Raw genomic sequence first — 24,016 nt, 5'->3', positions numbered from 1 at the left:
GCCTCTGCAGTGGCGGGTGGCGTGGATCCCTGCGAATGAAAACATATTCACAGTCCTGTAGGTCTTTGGTCCTGTTGGTCCTGGCGTGTCTTTGCCTGGCAGGTGGAGTCAGGGCTAGGTTGCCGACTGTTTCCTTCAGTTTGCAGAGGACAGCTGCCGTACCGTCCTGTCTGCCTGGAGATGGTATAAATTTCCCCGGGACCACCAGTGGAGCTCCATAGATGAGTTCGGCTGAAGATGTCCTCCTTGGTTTCTGTACAGATACCCAACAGTGCCCATGGTAGCTCATCTACCCAGTTAGGTCCTTGAAATCTGGTCATGAGCGCAGCCTTGAGGTCCCAGTGGAAGTATTTCACCAGCCCATTTGACTATGGTTGATAGGCCATTGTGTGATGTAGCTGGGCCTCCCACGGGGTGGCGAGGTCAGACCACAGGCTGGAGGTGAACTGGGCCCTCTGTCCGATGTAATGTGGGACGGTAACCCAAACTGTGCCACCCAGAAGATGAGAGCCCTGGCAAACGAGATTGTGGATGTGTTCGCCAGCGGGAATGCTTCCAGCCACCTGGTGAAATGGTTGACCATCATGAATAGGTAGTGGAACCCCTAGGATACTGGTAAGGGTACTAATATGTCCATGTAGTTGTGGTCAATCATTTGCTCCATGGACTTGAAATGCAGTGGTGAGGTCTTGGTATGTCGCTGCACTATGGCTCTTTGGCACTGCGTGCATGCCTTTGCCCACATGCCTTTGCCCACCTACTGACTTGTTTCTGTTATCCGTGCCACACTCATTTGCTGGCCATCAGCCAGACCCTGGTCCTGATGGATGGATGAGTCAGTCCGTGGATGGAATTGAAAACCCACAGTCTCCAAGCTGCCAGGACGATTGGTCTTAACATGGTCGGTGGTCACATCACATGTTACCTGTGCTGACTGGGATGTCCTGGAGCTGCAACCCCAATATGGCTGTCCTGTATTACAGCCTCTCCTTGTCGTCTTGCTGCGCCTTTGCTAGCACCATAAAATCCACTCCTCTTGAGAGCGTGTGGATACTCTGTCTGGACAGTGCATTGGCCACCACTTTGTCCTTGCCGGAGACACGTCTTACATCTGTGGTGTACTCAGAGATGCAAGACAGGTGACGTTTCTGGCAGGCTGACCAGGGGTCCAAGATCTTGGACAAGGAGAAAGTCAAGGGCTTGTGTTCTTGCCGGTTCCTGCTCACCACGAGGATGTCGCCTAAGTAGACGAAGGTGCCATCCAGGTCTCGGCCCACAGCGTCCATTAGCTACTGGAAAGTATGTGCAGCATTTTTCAACCTGAATGGCATTCGCAGGAATTTGAACCAGCCAAAAGGCGTGATGATAGCAGCCTTGGGGATATCATCGGGGTGAACAGGGATGATACCCCTGCATGAGGTCCACTTTGGAAAAGATCTTTGCCCCATACAGGTTAGCTGCAAAGCCCTAGATGTGCGGCACGGGGGTAACGATCTGGTGCTGTCGCCTCGTTGCTGCATAGATTCCAAACCCCAGTGGCCCTGAGCACCATATGCAGGGGAGAAGCCTATGGGCTGTCTGACCGCCATATGATGCCAGTTTCTTGAATTCCTCCTTTGCCAGCTGGAGCTTCTCCGGAGGGAGGAGTCTTGCTCGTTGTGGAGCGGCGGGGTCTGGGTAAGGATATGGCGCTGTACCCCGTGCTGGAGCATCACCATGGTGAATTGGGGTGAGCATTGTTGGGAACTCAGCCAGGACTTTGGCAAACTTGTCAGTGGATCACTGCACTGAGTCCAGGTGGAGTGCTAGAAGCTTTACATTTTTGAGGGGGAAGGTTTGGAAAGTCTTTGCATGGACCAGCCTCCAGCCTTTGAGGTCCAGAAGTAGGCAATGGGCACGCAGGAAAATATGCCTCAAGCAGCAGTTGTACCACTGCGGCTAGTATGAACACCCTCGAGAAAAGGCTGCCTCCCAACTGCAGTTAGACTTTGCGTGTACCGTAGGTCCAGATGGAGCTGTTGTAGGCAGCCCTCAGCTTGGGGCCAGACTATCTGTTCCTGGTGTCCTGTCCTGACGGGGGCAGGATGCTGACCTCTATTCCTGTGTCCACGAGGAATTGCCACAGATATCAAGCACTCTCTTTTCTGCTTCCACAGGATGTCCACTAGTGCTGTGACTTTCTGGGGATCGCTGAAGTCGGCGTCTGCCAGGTGCAGTTGGACGTCCTTGGGCAGTTGCCCCAGGAATGCCTTCTCAAACATGATGCAGGGGTCGTGTTTTCCCAGGATGGCCGGCATCTTGCTCATGAGGGCTGACGAGAGTCTGTCCCCTAGGCTGTCCAGGTGGAGCAGGCGTGCCCCTCACTCATGCCTTGAGAGCCCGAAGGTCTCGATGAGCAAGTCCTTGAAAGTGGTGTGTGCACCTTCCAAGGGGGGCTCTTGGATGAAGTTGGCCACCTGGCTCGCTGTGTCCTGGTCCAGGGCACTCAGTTAAACTCTGCTGTGATCTGCCGGATCTGAAACTGTGCCTCAGCCTGATCAAATTATGCAGGTGGCTGATTAGTCCAGAAGGTCAGCAACTTGAGAGCAACTGCATGGACTGCTGCTGGCTCAGTCATCATTGGGTTTAGATCCCCTCTAAACCATTGGGGTCACCAATTGTAGCCGTGCACTACTTGCTAAGCTCACGAGCATAGTCAGGTTAAGCTCTCTGATTTTATTGGGGGTCAAGCCCATCTTTTATACCCCTCGTGTTCCCGCTGTTTGCCCCCCATTACTGACTTAACGACCCGTATAACAAAAGTGGGTTTCCCGCGTGCAGGTACCTTCTTGCATGAAAATACCTTCTTCCCCACACGCTGTCCCTGTCTATTGGGCAAGCAACAGGGGCCAGTGCCATTTTAGGGTCACTGGCCCTGAAGCTGCCCTTGCCGTTCATCCGCTGGTTCAGTTCCTAGGGCCAGTGCCACTGCACGGTCTGCTGACTTTTGGGTGCGCTCGTCACACGGAGCGCTAGTTTGATCGCTGCAGCGCCATACCACCATAGTTTATTGATAGTATGAACAAATGAAACAATTTAGATCCTAACTCTTTATCAGTGTCTTTCAAGCTGGGTGCCTACTTCTTTTTATCATTTCAGTTCTTGTTTTCATTGCTCCTTCTTCCCAGTATTAATATCTATTTGGTTGTCGTTTTGCAAATATTCATTGGTAAGCCACAATATTTTTTACTATGTCAGTCATGAGCCCAATTAGTGTTACAACTGAATGGATGAATGAGATTCCCGTTACAAATTAATTATGCCCCAGCCTTATTGGGTTGATTCAAGCCTTCAAAAATTAAAATTTGTCAAAAACCATTCTTCGAAAAAAAATACAAGTTCAATTGGAGAGGAAAAGTGAAGTGAATGATTGGGGGGGGAAAAAATACTGTTTTCAGGGTGCCAAATTCATGCCTGCATTTTTATTATACTTATTGAAATCTAGGCACAGAAATTTATAATGGAAAATATAGAGATGGAACAAAGAGGCAGCAGGAACTCAATTTTCAGATACCTTCATGCCATTTACATTTTCATTCATCAGAAAAAGAAAACCATACATTACCTGAATGGCATGGCCCGATAAAAAACATTCAGTGGTTTTTGGCCTGCTGTATATTTGCTAATTGCAAGTGGTAGCAATATTTGCAGTGGAACCATGGGTACTGCGAGTAAAGCCAACTGCTCTTTAGGTACACCCATTTCAATCAACTTCAGTCCAGTCACTACATCAACGGCTGAGAAACCAATCTGTAAATATATGTTAACATAATTCCCAGTTAATCATAATGTATTAGTGTTACAAAACAGAAAAAATATTTAGAACCTCCAGCATAACATTGATTTTTATATAGATTGTATTAAAGATCCTTCACATTCTGGAGGTGCATCATGACATGTGAATATAATTTAACCTTGAAGGGATCTTCCAAGTATGAAGTGATTCTAATTCCAGAAACCACCCAGTTTCATCTCTTACTGGCACAACAGCATATCAGAGGTAAAATTAATACAGTCAGTCAGAAACAAATCAGCCAATGGAGTTCTTAAAGTCAACACCAAATTTTTCACAGCATCAGATTACAGGCAAGGAAATTTCTAACTGATTTATAAGTATGAACTTCCCATTGTTGATTATGCATGTTGAAAACTACTTGCGAAAAATACCATAGATAACAAAGGTACAAAACAAACTCTGGGAAGGGCTCTCAGCTCAGTAATATCAACACTTTGTTCACCAAGTTCCAAAGGATATTGCGGCCAGCTTCTGATAAGTAAATGAATAGAAAATCAATACAAGGAAAAGAATTTCCATTACCCTCTCTTCAGTAGTCTACCTGTCCAGTTAGCATTTCTAAGAGTCTTTAGGAAGTCCAATCTTAACTGTAAGAGTGGGAAAGGCGTGCTAGAATCAGTCATCAAGAACACCTCCAATGATTATCCAACCCGGGAGCTACAACAAAGGATTACAGACCAATGAGAACAATACTTGAAGCTCTGTAATTCGACAAGTGGTCAAATCCAAGTTTCTGGTCCTACCCACTTCCAGATCCAAATGGTACTATACATTTTAGGTAATTAAGATGATACCAGAAACACCAGTTGCTTTAACAATGCTAAATGCAGGTCAAAAGGCAAAAAGCCTTCTTCTGAACTTCCTCCAGAGACCAGTCTTTTGCTAATTTGATTCCATCCATCAGATATCAAGAAATAACAGAACATAGTGAATACAGAAATACCGAGTCCTGGGAACATCCCAACTGTAATACTCATTAGTTGCCCCTCAGATTCAGCTACACAATCAATCTGCTTCAGTAAAGTTGTGGCATTTAAACTTCAGGTCTCAAATTTTGTTGAAAATTGATGAACTTGATTGTTCAGTGCAATTTAAGTAATGTACATTAAACTAAAAGACAGTAGTAACCCAAATAGTATTAATTTTTAATACAAGCATCTAAAAATTGCATTATTTGTGAGCTTTTAGGGAAGCTCTATAAAAAAATCAAGCTATTTTCTTCAGGTGGAAGGGCAAATCTTCCAACCATTGATTTAGAAAAATTCTAGAAACTGACCACAATGCAACAATGTTAATTGCAAATGTAGAAGTTTGTATTTATAGGCTATCTAGAAATATCAATTATGAGAAAACCAGCTCAGATTTTCCTCTATAACAGAAATAAAGTCACAGACTTCCAGAGAATAGGACTAGGAGGGAGACAAGTTTTGAGCCAAGGAACATTCCCAAATCATCTCAAAGTAATCAGAGTACCCCTGGGCTCCAGAATCCATAATGTCTTACATAATGTCTTTAACACAAAGTCGCTAAACACCTTGCCGACTGATTCCACTACTTATCAAATGGGCTGCCATTCCCAAATCGGCTTCCCGCTCAAGCGCAGCTGATTTGACACTACTTGTCCAACGTGATCTAGTTATAGCTGTCAAAAGCTACAAGATGCACATAGACACAATGAAAGTGCCAAGGAGACCTAGGCTTCATAGAACCACCCTAGCAGCTTCCCTTCCTATTGTTGGTATCAAAGGCTTTCTGTTTAGGGTGAAACTGGTATTTGCAAGTCCTAATGAATGACTGAAACTGAGGCAGATGGAGCACGGAAATCACTGTATATTGGGGAAAGTTTTCCAGACTGCTTCTAATTTTATATGCCACACATTCATACATTTAATTATAGCATATACATGTAAAAAGCCAGTCGATGTCAACTATATCCCCATCTTTGGAAACGTGCAAATACCAACTGTAATGCCTTAACATTTTTATATTTTTTGGCATGTGTAATGAACATTAAGATATCCCTAATTGACCTATACAAAAGAAAAAACAAATAGGACAGCAATTTATAAAACATCTTTATCAGTGAAATTAAAAATACAGCTGTATATGGCAGGTTTAAGTTCTATATTAGAAGCCATAAGCTAAAAGCAAATCAGAAACAACTGATAAAAGGCATCATATATTGATAGATTTAAAAAAAAATACACCTTAGTGTTTCCAAATTAAGGTAAAAATATTTAAGGTCACTTAGCTTACTTTTGATGTTAGTAGAAGGATGCAGAAATTTAAGATAGCAGGCATCCTTATTATACAAATGAGTGACTTGTAGGTTTCCTTGATTCCTTGCTGAGCAACGTGTTGCAATGATGCATGTCTCAGGTTTTCCTTTTTTAGAACCATAACCAAAGTTGTTGTCACCACGAAAATTATTCCCCAGTAAAATAGAAAATCTGAAAGTAGAGAATTTAAATATAGAAGTGAAAGATCCAGAACTTTTTCCAAAGTAGACGGTTGCAATACTATAGAAAATAACATGATCATATTTACATTTAAAACTAAGTAGGTAGGTCCTGTAATACTACATGAAGGACATCTACAGAACCACCATACAACATGCATATCTTCAAAACAGCTTGCTTTCAGTTCAGATCTTAAGAAAAAGAAGTCTCTTAATTTAAAAACAACTTCAGGATTGAGATGATACAATGTTACTTGATAGAATGAATAGAAAAGTGCTGATGCATGATTTTAAAAAAAGGCAAATAATAGACGTAGCAGAGAAAGACTATGCTTTTGGAAAGGCAGAGGTCATTGAAGTTTGGTTTGGATTACACCAAAGAAGGGTTGGCTGATGCATGGCCGGTCCAAGGCCCTTTTCTGTGTTGTAAACTCTCATGGTTCCATCAGTACAAACTCAAACTCCAGATTAAAGCTCAAGCAGGGAGAGCAATGTGATGAAATAAAATTATACCATTTTTAAAGTAAGCCTTATAACATTATATTCTGTTGAATTATACAAAATAGCTGCAGACTCCTTACATGAAAAAAAAAGCACGAGATATTATTTGATCCCTCAAGGCCATAATATTCTTCAAAAAGATAGCCGACAGATCAAGTCCATCAACGTGATCCTTCGTTGCTGCTGCTCTCCGACAGCAGTGTTCTCTGCAAATGTTCTCAATGGTGGGGAGGGTTTTGAGTCCACTACCTTTTGCAGGGCTTTACATTCAGGGGTATTGATGTCCCCATACCAGACTGTGATGCAGCTGGAGAGCACACTTTCCACTACACGTCTGCAGAAATTTGCCAGGGTTTTCAATGTCATATCAAACTCTGCAAACTCCTGAGGAAGTAAAGGTGCTGAAGTGCTTCTTCACAATGCTATTAGTGTGTCGAGCTCAGGAAAGATCCTCCAAGATAGTGACTCCCAAAAACAAATTTACTCAGCCTCTCCACCTCTGATCACCAAACGATTACTGGTTTATACATCTCTGGTTTTCCATTCCAACTGTCAAAACTGATGTGCTTCAACACCAGCCTTTCAAAACACCATCACTGTTCATGTGATGTCAGTGGTTGATGGTCATTTAGGCAAGTTACCACACTCTTCTTGGGCACTGGTAGCATTGACACCTGCCAGAGTGAGATGTTGAAGATATCCATGAATACATTGGTAAGTTAGTCAGCACAGATATTAAATTCTCGGCCAGCTTCTCTGGTCAGAGTGAACGCTTTCCTCAAATTCACTCTCTTGAAGGCAGCCTATAGGTCATCCTCAGATATGGACAGGAGTGGATAATCGGGGACAAAAGGGTGTGCAGTGGTAGTTCTTTCCTGTTCTTGTGGTTGAATTGGGTGGAGAAGGCATTGAGTTAATCTGGAAGTGAAGATTTGCATTCTCCTACTGCACCAAATTTGGGTTTATTGCAGGTTATGTAATTTAGGCTCTGCCAAAGCTGTCAGGTATCCTTTATTGTTTCCCTATATTCCCAAATAGGTTTGTAAAGGTCTTATCACCAGGTTTAAAGTTAACAGGTAATCAGCTACCATTTGCAAAAGAGTGTTCCAAGCTTCTATCACCTTTATCTATACATAATAGATTTCCCAATTTCATATTGATAGCCCCAAGATTCTTCAGTTAGGAATTAATCCATATGTATTTTCTTATCAACTACAGTTTTATCTTCAATTGATATGTTAGGAGTGTCTTGCCTTTGAAAATTTAAATAACCCTCAGGACATTTTTGCTTATTGATCATCAGTTTTACCCAATTATGAAGGATTATATAACACTAGAACATGTTTTGTTAATCCACTGAATATATTCATTCATATACAAAAAGTGGATGACAAACAGCCAAACTTTAATGCCAGAGGGTGTGAGACTGGTCCCGAAGTCATGCAATGGAAGACTATAGCCCTTTCATACCACCAAGTACAAGTGGGTTGAACCAGCCAAATTAGTTTGTCTGGAGCAGATAAACTGGCGGTGTGAAAGATTCCAACCAGGGTCCGACTCTTGGTAGAGGCAAGTGTCAGAACCCGGCTGAGTTAACTTGTTAATCACTCTGTGGCGATGTGAATGGTCTACTCGAATTACTGATTACCATTAGGGCCTGCGTGCTTGCGTCAGTCTTTCAGACCGCAGCTAGCAGTAATGTCCTGGCTAACCGCACTGTGAAAGAACTGTGCAGTCAGTGTGGCTGGGGGGCTGTCAGCGCATACCTGTGCTTTTAATACCCAATACAATATAATGCTAGTAAATTGTTGTTATACTCGATTGTTTAGGGAACAATGACATGCTGATCTGTGGGTTTGTCCTACTACTAAAGCCCATTGTGGTAATTTTCCCCACTGTCTATTATACTTTGAGCACATATTAAATTGGGCACATTTTTTCCCCCACGGTTTATTATACATCGAGTGCGCATGAGCTTTATTCTGCTACGATTTCACTGCCCTGCAAGTATGTAATCCGTAACTTGTGATGTCACTGCTGGAGGTGGGACCTCCCCCCCCCGCTTAAAATGCCAAGTTCTGGATGAACCAGATAAATAATGGTGCAGTGGGAAAGGCTCCCCGGGTGCAGTGGGCCTCGGAGGGTTGGTGGCTTGAAAGGGGCTAATTGTTGCATTTCGCCTCTTCGTATAAGCCACGAAAAGTCATTTAATTTCCTCGCTTTGATTCTTGTCTCAGCAGTTTTGGGAATTCAGTGCAAGAGAGGGAATACATTATTCAGTGTTTGAAAAGACATCAGTCACTGAACCAAAAATGATCTAAAATGTAATTTAAAAAAAAATTAAAACTCAAGAAGATATGCATGTGAATTTCTGGGAGACATTCACTATGGTTTATCATTGAAGCCCAACATCTGGAGTTAAATAAAGATCATGCAAATGAAATTATTGAGCTAATGAGGAAAATGGCTGAACTGCAAAAGACAAAGAAAAATCGGCAAACATTCGTATTAGCAATGTTATGAGTCAGAATGCAATAATACTTTTAGCATTAATGCCTCCCAGTATTGATAAACAAGAACATTGAACTGCAAATAATTATCACTTTACCTGCTAGTGTAACAATTCCAAATGGTTGAGGTTGGGTGCGTACATACTTGTTGCAGAATTCTGCTGATTCCAGTGCCAAAAAGAGTACATTCCCCAGAAAGTACCCTGCTGTCTGTCCAACTGAATTGCAAGTAGATGCAAGTCCCACATTTTCCTTTGACAACATTGTTAATGCCCAACCATCTACAGCTATATCCTGTGTTGCAGCCAGGAATCCAAACATAAAAAATACAGCTGTAATTTTAATAATATCAGGGCTCGTATGTTCATCACTTTTCAGTAATTCATCCACTTTAAATGACAGAAAAAACATAAAAATCCCCAGAAAATATTGAGTTGGCACGAGCCACGATTTTCTCCGTCCAAAACTTGGAAAATAAACAGCATCCACTAAAGGTGCCCATAGCAGTTTCAGACTGAAAGGCCAAAATACAAAGCTGTAAATAGCTTGGTCTGAATAACTAACATTTTTGCTCTGCAATATTAGTGGGATACTTCCAGCCACACCAAGTGGAATTCCCTGCAAGACATAGAGGAACAGGAGTAATAAAATGTTATTGAGATCACTTTTAAGAACAGTGTTATGATTACGTTTGAATAATCCATTGTCAATGTTTTTCAAAGAGTCCGCTTTATCATCAATTTCCAAACTAGCTTCATAGTTGTACACAGCATTTTGCATGCCCGAAGCTGCATCCAGATTTTGAACACGGTGTCTACTGCGTTCTTTGGTTTTATCTGATGACGACATGTCAGATCCAAATACCAGAGTTCTTCAATCAAAATACATTGGTTGGAGTCTAAAAGCAATAGAAAAGATTGGACTGATAATTTCCAGATATTAAATGCTAATATAAAAGCCATTTTTTTCTAAAAGTACTTTCCTAGGTTACAAGTATACTACCAAAAACATCCAATTTTTAAAAAAATTCAAAATTGCTCAATTGAAATTCTTCCATCAAGCATTTTACATGCACTTTTGCTTTGAAAGGGATAACAATAAAGAACCTCAAGCCCCCACAATTCCTGGCAATTCTGTCCTCCCAGTTTATGAGACTGACATGAACAGAACCTTCAGGAGGGCGAATCTTCAGAAAACATTCGGACCAGGGGGTGTACCTCCCCGCATCCTTTCAACCTGTTTGAACAAATTAGCTGTTTTTTGTTGTCATTTTCAGCCTCTCGCTACAATGGACAAAGGTCCCCACCTGCTTATAAAAAACACTCATTATTCCAGTGCCCAAGTAGTTCAAGGTGACATCCCTCAACAACCATTAGCTGGTGGCACTGACACCTGTCGAGATGAAATACGTTGAGAGGTTGGTTATGGAGCAAAAAGACCATGGACCCACTTCAATTTGTTTATCATTCCAACTCAATGGCAGACACCATCTCACTTGCCCACCACTCTGCAATAGATCACCTGCACCACAAGATCTTTTTTTTTAATTTTTTATTTTTCACACCATAAATCACATTAGCCATGATATGCACTATTTCTTTTTCACACATATACAGTGACTTTTTCTCCCCCCCCCCACTTTCCTCCCAAACCCCCCCCCCCTCATCCATTTTAGGTATACAATCTAGGTTGCATTAAGCCAGTCAGACAATGTTGTCATTCAACAAAATTACACCAGAAATTCTACTGAGTCCATTCTTTTCTTTCCTTCTCCTTCCATCAACTTAGGTAATGTTTGTCCCCGGTAGGTTTTCCCTATTGTATTTAATGTAAGGCTCCTATACTTGTTCGAATATTTCAATATTATTTTTTAACCTATATGTTATTTTTTCTAATGGAATACATTTATTCATTTAAATTTAGTAGTTTCTTCCTTTTAATTTGGTTATGTATTCCATTAATATTTAAAGACATATAGTTCAGCGTAGCCCTTTTATATTTTGTTTATCTTCTCTTTCCGTTTTTCCATCATTACCTTTCCTCCTTTTCCATTTCTGTTTTCTTCTTTTCAACTCTTTATAAGACAACATTCCTACAACATCCAACATTTTCCTTATTCTCCTATTTCTATCTTATTTATCCCCAATCTCCACTTCACCTCCTGAGTTGTCCTTTATCCCTTGTCGGACAACCACATCTCCCCTCTCCATTTGGATTTGCGAATCCACTCGCAAGCGTCAACTGATTTTGCAGTGACCGCTATTTCCCCCCACCCCGCCCCCCCAGAAAAGATTTCACTTTTCATATGTCACAAAGGTCACTCTTTTAATTCCCTCCTTATTCTCTCTATTCCATTGCCTTCCCTTATTAATTCTTGTCTATACTATCTATATTTTCCTCTAAGTACAGATACATTCACGTATGCACATTGTCTCTATTCACTCTTATACCTCTTTACCCGCATACATATCAATCGTGATCATTTTTACTCTCATTACCCGTCTTCATCCCTCAGTCTATTTTTGTCTTTACCCACATACATATCAATCGTGATCATTTTAACTCTCATTACCCGTCTTCCTCCCTCAGTCTATTTTTGTAATTGTTCTGCAAATTTTCGTGCTTCTTCTGGATCCGAGAATAGTCTGTTTTGTTGTCCTGGAATAAATATTTTCAATACCGCTGGATGCTTTAGTATAGATTTATACCCTTTCTTCCATAAAATCGCCTTTGCTGTATTGAACTCTTTTCTCTTCTTTAGGAGTTCAAAACTTATATCTGGATAAATGAAGATTTTTTGCCCTTTATACTCCAGTGGTTTGTTGCCCTCTCTTACTTTTTCCATTGTCTTCTCCAGTACCTTTTCTCTTGTAGTATATCTTAGGAATTTTACTACAATAGATCTTGGTTTTTGTTGTGGTTGTGGTTTAGAGGCCAATACTCTTTGTGCCCTTTCTATTTCCATTTCTTGCTGTAGTTCTGGACATCCTAGGGTCTTAGGGATCCACTCTTTTATAAACTCCTTCATATTCTTGCCTTCTTCATCTTCCTTAAGGCCCACTATCTTTATGTTATTTCTTCTGTTATGGTTTTCCATTGTATCTATTTTTTCAGCTAGTAGTTCTTGTGTCTCTTTAGTTTTTTTATTAGATTTCTCCAATTTCTTTTTTAAGTCTTCTACCTCCATTTCTGCTGCTACTGCCCGCTCTTCCATCTTGTCCATTTTCTTTCCCATTTCTGTTAAGGTCATCTCCATTTTATTTATTTTCTCTTCTGTGTTGTTTATTCTTTTTCTTAAATCCTTAAATTCCTGTGTTTGCCATTCTTTAAATGACTCCATGTATCCTTTAATAAGAGCAAGTATATCCTTTACCTTGCCTTTCTTTTCTTCTTCTATTTCACTGTACTCTTCCTCTTCTTCTTCCTCTGGGTTGGCCATCTGTTGTTTCTTTGGTGCCCTTTCCTCCTCTTCTTTCTTGTTTCTATTGTCTTCTGTGGTCTCTTCTTGCTGCAGGTGTTCTGCAGCTGTCGTTGCCGGCTGTGGAGATCGACTCCCCAGCTGGTCCCCCCTCCCGTCGGTGTGTTTTATTTTCATTCGCATCGCGCATGCGCGAAGTATCGCGCATGCGCGGTTGCGCACTTTTACTCGGCTCTGCGAGCCATTTTTGTAGTCCATTATTTACCGACCTGAGGGAGCGGGTTTCTCTCTCCACAGCGGGCCTCTTCGGACAGGTAAGGCCTTTTTCCTCCTTTGTCTTCTCTTCTTCTCTTCCTCTCTTCTTACCGTTGCTTTCGATTTTTCTTTTTTTGTCGCCATCTTCTTTCCACCTTTATACTCACTTTTCTGTAACTTTTATTTCTGTGCCTTTGTGTTTTCTTTTGTTTTTCCCGACTTTTCTGGAGAGGGCTGGAGTTCACCGTCCGGCCACTACTCCATCACGTGACTCCTCTCCACCACAAGATCTTCCATGTCAGACCGTTGCTTATGGATTACAGCACACACCATCATACAAGCAAAATATACAACCAAACAAAGGGATCTGGCACTCTGTGCGTCTCTCTGCATCTGGATTTTTGACTTCTTGATTGATAGACCCCAATCAATGCAATTGGCAACATCCTCCTGGCTGACAATCAACACAGGCACCTCAAGGCTGCCTGCATTGTGCCCTGTCCAAAGCCAAGTTCCATTCCAAAACGATCTATAAATTTGCCACTAACACCATCATGGACAGAAGAATAAAGTGAAACAAGGAAGAGATCAAAAATCTGGTTGGGTGGTGCCAAGCCAGCAATCTTGTTCTCAACTTCAGCAAGACCAAGGAGCTTATTGTGGATTTTAGGAACAGGAGGCCAAGGGACGACACACCTGTCTGCACTGATGGGACGAGGTGGAGCGAGTTAGTGCCTTCAAGTTCCTGGGAGTCCATATAAATCAAAAGATCTCTGGAGCCAGGTACCAAGGAACTGTCACAAGCCTGCAGCAAATGTCTGTGCAATGGTGTACAATAATAAACATCATGATTCTCTGATCAAATAGATAGCCACCAATATCGTAGAGTGAAATCAGTTTAAAGTATTTCTTGTGCAGCAAAGCAGTTACTTCGAAATGCAATGACTACGGAAAATGCCGTAATTTGCTGACTTGTTTCATGCAAAAAGAAGTGTTGTAACATGCTCAAGATTATCCTATTCAAAAGTATTCTGACCGCGTTGATGACACAATCGGCTTATTAGCGACACAACCAACCCCTCAAGTGACCGCGGCTCGTCCTCCAGCCAGGAGGCCCTCGCCAGTGGCTCAGATAGCGGGCCCTAGTCAAATGCAAAGTACGTCCTCGTTACTTGCTCTGCGCCGAGGGACGCGTGGACTTTTACAGCGCTCACACACACCAACGTCAAAGCGAACACCTCTGAGTAGGAGCCGCAATGTCGGCTCCCCTTCGCCTTGCCAGCCCCAAGCACCCCGACCGCGAGGCCGGAAATCCCCCCCTGGTCTCCGTGGGGCCACCTGCTCTGGACGCACTCCGCCCAAGGCCCCAAGCACAGGACGCCGCTGGGCAAGCGGCCCGAGGCTTGAAGCACACCGTCCTCTCCTCACCTCATGCGCCTGCCCGGCCCGGCCGGTCCCTCCCACTGGACGCCAGTGACGTGGCCGATTCTGAGGGGTTGAGCGCCACGCCGCGTCACCATGGAGACACGTGGCCTCCTCCCCAGCCACTCCAACACCATTTTGTGACTATTATGGCCCTGAGTGAGCGCTGCGTTTTGGTTGTGCCCAGCAGCGTGGTCAACATCGGTCACCTTCATGTCCTTGCCATGTCGTCGAGATTACTCGTGTGCGAACAACTTACCGAGTTTGCTTTTCTTCCCGTTTCAAAATGAATTCATTGCGATTTAACTTAACTCTTCGGATTTATAGTTACCTTCTATTTATCTTGGAAGGAAGCGAATGCTCATGGTGAGTCAGCAGATTTAGAAATTGTATCACGCCATGTAACGAATTGCATTGGGGTCAGCCCGCCGACCTTGGAGCACTGGGGTGGGTTGCAGAATTGACTTGGGGACACTTACTGGATGGAGAAGACCCTAGAGTGAGGACCCATGAATGGCAAAGTCATTGTGAATACTCGCTAAGAATGCTCCTTTGAAAAAAAAACCATCGTGGGAATCTTTTATCTCCCCCCCCCCCCCCCTCCCTGTAAAATGAAAGGTGGCCCTCTAATCGGAATGGTTCAAAGGAATGGTCAAGCCCCATTCCAGAGTTTGACGACACTGCTGCTTCTCTGTCATTCTGAGTGAGACATTGTTAGATTGCTTATCTTTTTATTGACACCAAGGAACCATTGTCACAATGTAGTGTTTGAAACTGAGCGAAGAAGTTTATCAAATGCCCTAAGCAATATTTATGTTAATTAGTGCCTCCACAAAACAGATTATCAAAGTTCAAATTTATCGTCAGAGTATATGCAACCCTGAGATTCTTTTTCCACTTATTGATCATGTCAATTACTCAAGATCACACACTAATGGTATTGTGAAGAAGGCTCATCAACACCTCTATTTCCTCAGGAATTTGTGGAGGTTTGGTATGATATCGAAAACCCTGGCAAATTTCTACAGATGTGTTGCGGACTGTGTGCTGACCAGCTGCATCACAGTCTGGTATGGGGACACCAATACCATGAGCGTAAAGCCCTCCAAAAGGTAGTGGACACACCCCAGGACGTCAAAGGCAAACCCTTTCCCACCATTGAGAACATCAACAGGGAATACTACCGTCAGAGAGCAGCAGCAATCATCAATTGCATCGGAAGACAGCAAATGCTCCACCACTTTTTAAGAAGGGGTGTAGCCATTAAGGATGAAATAATGAGACATTTAGAACAAAAGGGTTTCATCAAGCAAATGCAAGATAGATTCAGAAAGGGCAGGTCTTATTTGATATACTTGCTGGAGTTCTTTGAGGATATAATGCATGCAGTTGATAGAGGGGAACAGGTGGATGTTGTATATTTAGATTTCCAGAAGGCGTATGATAAGGTGCCGCACAAGAGACTTATTAATAAAATATAGATGAATGGAGTCGCGGGAAGTATGGTTAACTGACAGAAGGCAGAGAGTCGGGATAAATGGGTGTTTTTCTAATTGCCAGAAAGTGGTGAGTGGGGTGCCGCAGGGGTCGGAGCTAGGAGCTAGGCCTGCAGCTGTTCACCATTTGAGACAGAATGTAGTGTAGCCAAGTTTGCAGATGATTCTAAATTGAGAGGAAAAGCAAATTGTACAGAGGATGTGGAGAGGCTGCAGAAGGATATAGTTCAGTTAGGTGAGTGGGCAAAGGTCTGGCGGTTGGAGGACAATGTTAGTAAATGCTAGGTCATCCAATTTGGTAGGAAGAATAGAAGAGTAGATTATTATTTAAATGGTGACAAACTGCAGCATGCTGTAGTGGAGAAGGACTTAAGAGTGCTTGTGCATGAATGGTAAAAAGTTGGGTTGCAGGTACAACAAGTTATTAAGAAGGCAAATAGAAGGTTGGCCTTCATTTTGGAGTAATTCAAGAGCAGGGAGCTCATGCTCCAACTGTACAAGGTACTGGTGAGGCCGCACCTGGAGTACTGTGTGAAGTTCTGGTCTCCATACTTGAGGAAGAATATACTGGCCTTGGAAGCAGTCCAGAGGAGGTTCACCAGGTTGATCCTGAAGATGAGGGGGATGACCTACTAAATTGCATGGGATTATACTCAATTGAATTCAGAAGAATGAAAGGAGATCTTATAGAAGCATATAAAATTATGAAAGGGAAAATAAGATAGTGGTAGGAAAATTGTTTTCACTGGTAAGTGAGACCAGAACTAGAGGACACAGCCTCAAGATTCAGGGGAGTAGATAGAGATGAGGATAAACTGTTTTTCCCAGAGATTAGTAAAACTATGGAATTCTCTGCCCAGGGAAGCAGTTGTGGCTACTTCATTAAACATATTTAAGGTTTAGTTAGATTTTTACATCAAAAAGGAATATGGGGAACAGGCAGGTAGGTGAAGTTGAGTCAATGTATCAGATCAGCCATGAACTTATTGAATGTCAGAACAGGCTTGACAGGCCGGATGGCCTACTCCTGCTATTTCTTATGTTCTAAAGATCCACTCCACCCAGTACATGCTCTGTTCTTGCTGCTACCATCAGGAAAGAAGTATAGGTAACACATGATGCACCTCCAAGTTTAGGAATATTTGCTCCCACCCACCACCACCTTCAGACCCCTCAATAAAAAAACTCAAACTCTTTTTCACTTTTTTCCCCTCAGTATATCAAGGTTATTTACATTTGTTTATTTGTTTACATATGTACATTATGTACAGGTTTTTTTTCCACTAGCCCACAGGAAAAATGAATTTCAGGGTTGTATGTCATATCATGTATGTACTCTGACAATAAATCTGAATCTGAAAATGAGACCATAAATGAGTGTTATTTAGGAGTCGGATGGTGGAGGGGTATCAACTGTTCCTGAATGTGGTGGTATGAATCTTGTGGCACTGTGTCTCTTTACTGGTGGAAGTTATGAGAGCAGAGCATATCCTGGGTGCTGTGGTTTCTTGATGATAGTTGCTGCTGTCTGACGGCAGTGTTCCAAGGATATTTTCTCAATGAAAGTTTTGCCTATGATGGCTGTTTCTCCTTAGAGGTATTGGTGCCCCCATACCAGGCTGTGATGAAATCAGTCAGCACATTTTCCATGATACATCTGTGGAAGTTTTCCAAGGTTTCCAGTGTCATACTGAAGTTCCGCAAAGTCTTAAGGAAGTAGAGTTGTTGACATGCTTTCTTCCTGTTGAAATTAGTATATTGGGTCCAAGAAAGGTTGATCTCTGAGATGGTGACTCCCAGGAATTTAAATTTGCTCACCTTCTCCACTGCTCACCCCTCAACAATCATTGGATCGTACACCTCTGGTTTTACCTTCATAAAGTCTAGAATCAGGAAGTCTAGATCAAAATGGTGCCTGACAGCAGTGACTCTTTGTGAGCAGCTCTGATTGGAATAATTGAAAAACTACCACAAATACATCACATGTGAGACCAGAGGAATCAACACACGTGACCACTGATGCACCACCATGAGAAACGCATTCTGCCGCACTTCGGCAAGTCTGATCACCTGGCTGTACTTCTACTTCCGGTTTACAAGCAGAGACTGAGGACCACAGTACCAGTGGTGAAGATGGTACTTTACCAGTGGTAAAGTTGTGGTCGAGGGAGGTGGAAGAGCGTCTGGAGGACTGCTTTGAATCAGACTGGAATATATTGCAGAACTCATCCATAGACTTGAATGAATATGTAACTGTTGTCACTAACTTCATCAAGACCTGCATGGATGAGTGTGTGCCCAAGTATAAATACCGGGTGTACCCCAACCAAAAGCCCTGAATGAATCAGAGAATCCGCAACCTGCTGAGGGTGAAGACGAAGATGTTTAAGGCCGGGGATCAAGATCTTTACAAGAAGTCCAGGTGCGACCTGCGGACGGCCATCTCCGAAGCAAATTGGCAATTCTGGAGGAAACTATAGCAGGGAGTGCAGGCCATTACAGCCTACACACTATAGATGGGTGCGATGCTTCACTACCTTATGAACTGAACACTTTTTATACCCACTTTGTGAAGAAGAACTAAACAATGCCTACGAGAATCCCTGAAAAGGCTGAGGATCATGTGATATCTCTCTCTGAGGGTGACATCAGAAAATCATTCAAGAGGGTGAACCCCGCAAGGCATCAGGCCTTGTCGGTGCACCTGGCAAGGTACTGAAAATCTGTGCCAACCAACTAGTTGGAGTGTTCACGGACATTTTCAACCTGAGTCAGAGTTTCCCACCAGTTTCACAAGGGCATCAATCATCCTGGTACCCAAGAAGAGTACTGTGGGCTGCCTCAATGACTGCTGCCCAGTAGCACTAACTTCTACTGTGATGAAATGCTTCAAGAGGCTGGTCAAGGCCAGAATTAACACGTACCTAAGTAAAGATCTAGATCGACTGCAATTCGCCATCAATACAATTGCTCCACAGCAGACGCAAAATCATTGGCTCTCCACTCAATTCTGGGTCACCTTGAAAACAGCTATTCATTCATATGACTACAGCTCAGCCTTTAATACCATTATTCCCTCAGTACTGGTCAAGAAGCTACAAACTGTAGGCCTCTGTACTCCACTCTGCAACTGGATCCCTGACTTTCTCATTGGAAGAACAGTCAGTATGAATTGGAAACATTGTCTCCTCCCCCACCCCCCCCCGATCATCAACAAAGGCGCACCGCAAGGATGCATGCTTCCACCATTGCTCTACTTGTTATACACCCACGACTGTGTTGTCAGCAGAATCACAAATGGCAATGAGGAAGTGTTCGGAGAGAGAGAGAGATCAGCTCTTTGAATGATGTAATGACTGCAACATCGCACTCAACATCAGCAAAACCAAGGAGATACTTGTGGACTTCAGAAGGAAGTCAGGAGAACATGACCCAGTCATTATCGAGGGCTCAGTAGTGGAGAGGATCAAGAACTTCAAATTCCTGGGTGTCAACATCTCTGAGGATTGGAGCCTCCATGTTAATGCAATCACAAAGGCTTGCCAGCAGCTTTACTTTGTGAGGTATCTGAGGCACCGAAGACTCATAAACTTCTACAGGTGTACCATGGAGAGCATTCTGGGTTGTATCACTGCCTGGTGTGGTGGCACCAACTCAGGACAAGAATAAACTCCCGAGGTGGTTAATTTGGCTGCGACATTGCAGGCACTAGAGTTCAAGCCATCGAGGATATCTACCTGAAGTGATGTCTTAAAAAAGAAGCCTCAATCCTCAAAGACCACCACCACCCAGACCATGTCCTCTTCATTCCACTACCATCAGCAAAAAGGTCCAAGATCCTAAAGACAGGCACTCTGGCACAAGGACAGCTTCTTCCCTGCTGCCATCAGATTCCTGAATGATCAATGAACCAAAGACACTGCCTTACTTTTCATCCACTATTATTGTTATTATTATTTTATTTTTTTATAGTAATGTCATAAGATGGTTATAATATGTATGTTTGCGCTATGAAGCTGCTACAAAACACCGAATTTCATGACTTGTTCATGACAATAACTCCTGATTCTGAATCAGCTCCTTGGTGCATAACTGCTGTCATGCTATCCAGACACACTTCTGACCAGCAGCGCTCGTGGATTGTTGTGCCCAAGTCCAATTCCCACCTTTCCCTCGGCCTATGTAAGCTTGGCTTTGGACCCTCACTTTGGAATTTGAAATACATTATTGAGATAAACTTGCGCACATTCACCCTTTGAATTAGAATCTTCATGTCACTACATATCGGCAGGGTCATAGATGGTCCCAATTTGTCACTTTTTTAAAAAAAAAGGTTTGAGTTGCAGATAGACAAATCATATTTATTCCTTAACTGTTCAAGTGACATGAGCTGCCCTCACTTGTAACAATCCTTGATACACCTGATCCCCTTCAGGCACCACAATCTTATTGTCCAGAATCAAAGGTATTAAGTTGTTCTGGGTCAAGGGTGTTTTGGGAGATATCCCCACCTTCAATCCAATACATTGATATATTCTTTGCTATGTCTGAAGTACATGCTTTAATATGGGGTTATCTGTTTTATTTTAAATTAATTTAGGTCCTATTTATATATAAACTCTCATGCTATCTTTTCACCTACTGCATGTAGTCCAATTTGTGGCCAGGAGGGAGGCCCCCTCCCTCAAAGAGTGAGGTGATAAACCTTGCCTGGGCTGCCATTAATTTTTTTTTTTGAAATCTGGCAAATTTAAACCCCTCAGTTTGTTATCCCAAATCAACTTTTCAATGGAGATTCTAGCAACTTTACCATTTCAAAGGAACTTTCTGACACATCCATTGTGTTACTATGTGTTACTTTTAATAAAAGGGGGACACAGAATTTCAAAAGAGAAGCCTACTTCTGACTGTCTCTTTAAGATTAAGAGGGCAGTTTCATCATTTGGGAACACAGATTCCAAAGTCTTCATTCAAAAGAAGAAGATTTGACCTCCTGGAAAGACAGGACTTGTATTATCCTATTTACAGAAGACACATTTGTGGCGCAGAAGATGGTCACTTCTGTTTGAAGAATATCTCTCAAAGACAACTCGTCAAAAGAATTGTGAGTTTAAAGAGGCTTGAAGATATAATGTTTAAAAGCGCTTTATAATTATTTCTGAAATGAACATTTAAGACCTTTAAGCAAGACTAAAATGATGTTGAAGTTTTAAAATAGACGTTTCAGAGATTGGGACTTTATTGCATACACACATTTCTGCATAGTGGGGTTAAATTTAGAGATAAGTAAGAAATGTTATGTTATTAATAATTTAATAAAAACTATTATTTTGAATTTACCATTGTCTGGTGAATTTTCAAATGCTGTTCCTTTCCAAGTGCTAACAAAGTCTCTTCAGTCCCTAACAAAATTAAAAGGGTTCTTAGTTCGAAAAAGAGATGAGGAAATCCAGGATCCAGTTGCATAGTGTGGTATTGAGTATTGAGGACCAGTCTTGGAGTTTGCTGATCAGATTTTACTGGATGAATGTGTTTTCTATTTAGATAATAATTTTAAAAATCTTCTCTATTTGGAGATTGGCTGGTATTGTTGCTTATAAAACATGTTAGCAATGTAATTAATTTGCTCTGATACTTCAAACACAGTAAAGATGTGTTAGATAAGTTTATTTTCTATGCTAGTGTGTTTATTTTTGGCATACCAAAAATACTAATCCAATACATTTTCAATCTTATTCATTTGAATACCTTCAGCACGAGACTCTTAAATCTAATGAAGAGTCCCAGTTCAGTGAGTTTATTCTTTCAGCATTCTTGTAGCCCAAGTAATTCCTGCAGTTTTATCTCTCTGCAGTAACAATAACAGGTCCATCCACTGCCTTGCTCCCTCCAAACAACAATCTCATTCAATTCACTGGCCATGACCATCTCGGAAACCAATGGTTCCAAATTATTTTTTTTCTTTTGGAAATGTTATAATTTCTAAAAGTTTCCATCAATAATAAGAGGCGGTGAGCTGAAACTGAAACTTTAGACATTTTTGCTTCATGATCAATTTTGTTGCAATGTGCTTTTAATATATTTGGGATTCCTGATACATGTTGAAAATGGTCATTTTTTAAAATATTTTGATTTTTTACAGACTAAAAGTAATTTCAACAATCAATACAATTTTTTTCAACATACATGGAACATACAGAGACTGTTTTCTCCCCCACCCCTTTGCTCCCAAACACATAGCCATACCGATTATACGTTATACAAATACAAGTGGGGTGCAGAGCCCCCACCAAAGATCTAAAAATCAGGAACAACTTAACTAAATAACCCAAGTAAAAGAAAAAAAAACTTTAAAACACCAAAACTAAAATAAAACAAACTAAAAAAAGGGGTTAAAAAGAAAACACACACTTCGCCTGTACCATGTTCCATTTCCTTAACTCTAATCCTTCCCCTACTAGGACAGGTTTTTATAATATCCATATTTCACGGGGAGAGCAATTCAATCTCCATGCCCATGTATTTCAGATATGGTTGCAACACTTTAACAAATGTGTCATGTTTCTACCTGAAAAGGACTATGATAATTTGTTATAACAATCATTTTGAAGGTTTTCAAATCATGATTCTAAGATTTGCTTCAATGGCAGTTGCAAAAGTAATGACCTAAAATCTGGAGACTCATGCATGAGTATTCCCTGATAAATCCCATAGTACTTGCAAGAAGGAATAAGCAGCCAACAGGTGAAAGAAATGCAAAGACCCAAATCACATGCTACAGTCAAAAATTTCCTTCCTTAGCCTTTCGATAATATTCCTTCTTGTTAGCAGTTCATTTCAATCCAACCTTAATCCTCCCAGGCTTCCATCATCTGGCATCTCCCCAGGTGGTTGTTCTATTGTTCCAAGTTTTTTTTTCATACTGTGAACCATATTAATCAAAATACATACAAAGATTTCCCTCTTAAATATACACAGTGGCATTTTCTCCCCTTTTTTCCCCCCTACCTTCCCTCCCCCCTCCAAACCCATTAAACATTCAACATATACAATACAATAAACCCATTAAACAATGTCATCACACAATGAAAATAAACAAGAAAAATGTGATATCTACTTTGACACACTGGATCAAGTCATTTTGTCTTCTTATCATTTTAGGGGGTGGAGGTCCAAGGCAAGTCTTCTCTGTTATGTTCCATGTACAGCTCCCAAATTTGTTCAAATAATGTAACTTTATTTTTTAAATTATATATAATTTTTTTTCCAATGGAATACATTTATTCATTTCCATGTACCATTGCTGTATTCTCAGGCTCTCTTCTGATTTCCAAGTTGACATTATACATTTTTTTGCTACAGCTAAGGCTATCATAATAAATCTTTTTTATGCTTCATCCAGTTTGGGGCCTAATTCTTTACTTCTTATATTACTTAGAAGAAAGATCTCTGGATTTTTTGGTATGTTATTTTTTGTGATTTTATTTAATACCTGATTTAGATCTTCCAAAAACTTTCTCTTTCTCACATGCCCAAATTGCATGTACTATGTGGTATCCCTTTTCTTTCTTACAGCGAAAACCTCTATCTGATAATGTTGGATCCCATTTTTTAAAAACTTTTGGGGCCTGATATATAACCTGTGCAACCAATTATACTGTATCGTCCGTAACCTTGTGTTTATTATTTTCTTTATAGTTTCAGAGCATAACTTTCCCAATGTTTCATTTTTTATCTTTATGTTTAAATCTTTTTCCCACTTTTGTTTGGGTTTAAGCTTATTTCATCATTTTCCTTCTCTTGCAGCTTGATGTACATGTTCCTATAAATATTTTTATTATCATTGTGTCTGTAATCACATATTCAAAGCTGCTTCCTTCTGGTAATCTGTCTTTTTCCCAATTTATCCTTTAAGTAGGCTTTCAGTTGATGGTATGCAAACATTGTACCATGAGTTATTCCATATTTGTACTTCATTTGTTCAAATGTTAATAAATTATTTTGCATAAAACAATTTTCTATTCTTTTAATTCCTTTTCTCTCCCATTCTCTAAAGGAAAGGTTATCTATTGTAAAAGGGATTAGCTGATTTTGCGTCAATAATAATTTTGGTATTTGGTA

The 24,016-nt window shown here is 41.4% G+C and overlaps 2 protein-coding genes across 11 annotated transcripts in view; one reads left to right on the top strand and one right to left on the bottom strand.

The window, feature by feature from the left end:
* slc33a1 (solute carrier family 33 member 1) overlaps positions 1 to 14,473 on the bottom strand; it is a 35,805-nt gene extending 21,332 nt beyond the window's left edge. For 3 of the 8 annotated variants that reach the window (XM_069896899.1, XM_069896902.1, XM_069896896.1), the window contains exons 1-4: positions 14,406 to 14,473; positions 9,403 to 10,202; positions 6,092 to 6,285; positions 3,605 to 3,789 (exon numbers count right to left, since the gene is read on the bottom strand). In XM_069896899.1, the coding sequence (XP_069753000.1) occupies positions 3,605 to 3,789; positions 6,092 to 6,285; positions 9,403 to 10,153 (1,130 nt within the window). In that variant the 5' untranslated portion in view covers positions 10,154 to 10,202; positions 14,406 to 14,473. Of the gene's footprint in view, positions 1 to 3,604; positions 3,790 to 6,091; positions 6,286 to 9,402; positions 10,203 to 10,610; positions 10,697 to 14,197 lie in introns of all 8 variants that reach the window. The other 5 variants (XM_069896901.1, XM_069896903.1, XM_069896897.1 and 2 more) reach the window with 5 other exon arrangements.
* The window catches only part of gmps (guanine monophosphate synthase), a 59,173-nt gene continuing 49,295 nt past the window's right edge, over positions 14,139 to 24,016 (top strand). For 2 of the 3 annotated variants that reach the window (XR_011344192.1, XM_069896893.1), the window contains exons 1-2: positions 14,139 to 14,765; positions 20,766 to 20,999. Coding sequence is in view for 2 of the 3 variants with exons in the window: in XM_069896893.1 (XP_069752994.1) it covers positions 14,757 to 14,765; positions 20,766 to 20,999 (243 nt within the window). In the remaining variant the exon portion in view is untranslated. The remainder of the gene's footprint in view (positions 14,766 to 20,765; positions 21,000 to 24,016) is intronic. The other variant, XM_069896895.1, reaches the window with a different exon arrangement.

The sequence above is a fragment of the Narcine bancroftii genome, chromosome 9, assembly GCF_036971445.1.
Source record: "Narcine bancroftii isolate sNarBan1 chromosome 9, sNarBan1.hap1, whole genome shotgun sequence".
Lineage (NCBI taxonomy): Eukaryota > Metazoa > Chordata > Chondrichthyes > Torpediniformes > Narcinidae > Narcine > Narcine bancroftii.
The sequence above is the reverse complement of the archived record's forward strand: the minus strand, read 5'-3'. Positions and strand labels throughout refer to the sequence as shown.